Source organism: Otolemur garnettii, unplaced genomic scaffold, assembly GCF_000181295.1.
Source record: "Otolemur garnettii isolate 467f Iridium unplaced genomic scaffold, OtoGar3 scaffold00288, whole genome shotgun sequence".
In the NCBI taxonomy this organism is placed as follows: Eukaryota; Metazoa; Chordata; class Mammalia; order Primates; family Galagidae; genus Otolemur; species Otolemur garnettii.
This window is the reverse complement of record NW_003852683.1, coordinates 498469-500251: the sequence shown is the minus strand read 5'-3', so window position 1 is coordinate 500251 and position 1783 is coordinate 498469. Positions and strand designations below refer to the sequence as shown.

Genomic DNA, 1783 nt, shown 5'->3' with positions numbered 1-1783 from the left:
CCCAGCCCTGCCAATGTCTGCGTGTGAAGTTCCTCCTCTGAGGAGGGTCACGTTTCTGTCCTCACCCCCATCTTCCTGTGTGGCTTCCTCTGAACCCACAGCTCCCAGTGCCTGAGAGAAGAACCCTGAGGAGCAGACTGTCCCCAGCGGGCCCTGACACCTCCACCCAGACATGCTGCTGCTACTGCTGCTGGCTCTGCTCTGGGGGATGGTGGGAGGGCAGCAACAGAGAGGGCACTGGAAGGGTTATACCCTGGAAGTGCAGAGGGAGGTGATGGTGCAGGAGGGTCTGTGTGTCCATGTGCCCTGCTCCTTCTCCTACTCCTCAGAAGGCTGGACAGACTCTGACCCTGTTTCTGGCTACTGGTTCCGGGATGGGGCCAATACAATACGCGATGCTCCAGTGGCCACAAACAACAAAACTCGACAAGTACAGGAGGAGACCCGGGGCAGATTTGACCTCCTTGGGGTCCCCGAGATGAGCAACTGCTCCCTGAGTATCAGAAATGCCAAGTGGAGTGACCGTGGATTATACTTTTTTCGGATGGAGCAAAGACAGAGCATAAACTGGAACTATATACACAATAAGTTCTCTCTGCGTGTGACAGGTAAGGCCCAGCTGCAGGTGTGACCACAGGGGGAGGTGCTGGGGACCCCAGGGAGGTGGTGGGAGCCACAGGGAAAGGCCGGGCTGTGACCCCCATCCTGGGAGGGGTTGGGCGAAGCCTGTAGGGCTCAGGGGAGGAGCTGGACCACAGTCCTAGCTCCTCTCAGGGCCACACCTTGGACTCTCCTTTCTGATGCTGTGTGTCCCCTCCTCCTCCCCAGCCCTGACCCCCAACATCCTTCTTCTGGGGACCCTGGATTATGGCCACCCCAAAAACCTGACCTGCTCTGTTCCCTGGACCTGTGAGAAGGGATTGTCCCCCAAGATCTCCTGGGCTGGACCCTCTGTGGACCCCCAGGAACCCACCACTGGCCACCTCTCGGTGCTCACCTTCATCCCACAGCTCCAGCACCATGGCACCAACCTCACCTGCCAGGTCACCTTGCCTGGGGCTGGTGTGACCGGGATAAAGATCATCCATCTCAACGTGACCTGTGAGAGAGCTGGGCTGGGACACCTGGGGCCCTGCTGGGGGTGCTGGGACCTGGGGTCCAGGTGAGGAGGGTTAAGAGGATGCTGGCTCCACCCTCCCCCTTGGTGTGGCTCCTGGGGCAGAGCCCAGCATCCACCTGACCCTCAAAAGTGACTCAGGGCTTCTGTGTCTTTCTGCCCCAGACTCTCCTCAGAACTTGACTGTGACTGTTCTCTTAGGAAACAGGACAGGTAGGATGGCCCTCCCTGGGCTGTGGGAGCAGGGCCTCTTTAGTCAGGGCATGTGGGTCCTTCCTTAGCTGGATTCTCTCTGCTCGCCTTAGACCCCTTTGTTGGTGAACCCCGGGCCCCTCCCCAGAATCAGCCCCCACCACCCCTCCCTCCCCTCAGACTTTCTCACAACCCCTCGGTCCACAGCAAGGACAGGGCAACATTCACAGGCAGAGCCAGCCTGAGTTCCCTTCTCACCTGTCTCCTGAATGCTCCTTCAGCTTCGACTTTTTATTTCCCCAATAGTTTTATGTACCTCTAGATGAGAGATGAAGTCACATGGGTGAAAATTCAAAACACACACAGAGTCTGTCCTCAGGTGCCCATCCCCCTCCCCAGAACCCACCAGTCTCTCCACAGGACACTCTGAGCCTCGGTCTGTTCCCCTGAAGGCCCTGAGAGGTGGTTTGACAC

At 58.3% G+C, this 1783-nt stretch overlaps 1 protein-coding gene across 1 annotated transcript in view; it reads left to right on the top strand.

Moving 5' to 3' along the window:
• The first annotated feature begins 129 nt into the window (after positions 1 to 129).
• LOC100961193 (sialic acid-binding Ig-like lectin 10) overlaps positions 130 to 1783 on the top strand; it is a 28464-nt gene continuing 26810 nt past the window's right edge. Inside the window, exons 1-3 of the mRNA XM_023508905.1 lie at positions 130 to 608; positions 829 to 1101; positions 1283 to 1330. Coding sequence (XP_023364673.1) covers positions 173 to 608; positions 829 to 1101; positions 1283 to 1330 — 757 coding nt within the window. The 5' untranslated portion in view covers positions 130 to 172. The remainder of the gene's footprint in view (positions 609 to 828; positions 1102 to 1282; positions 1331 to 1783) is intronic.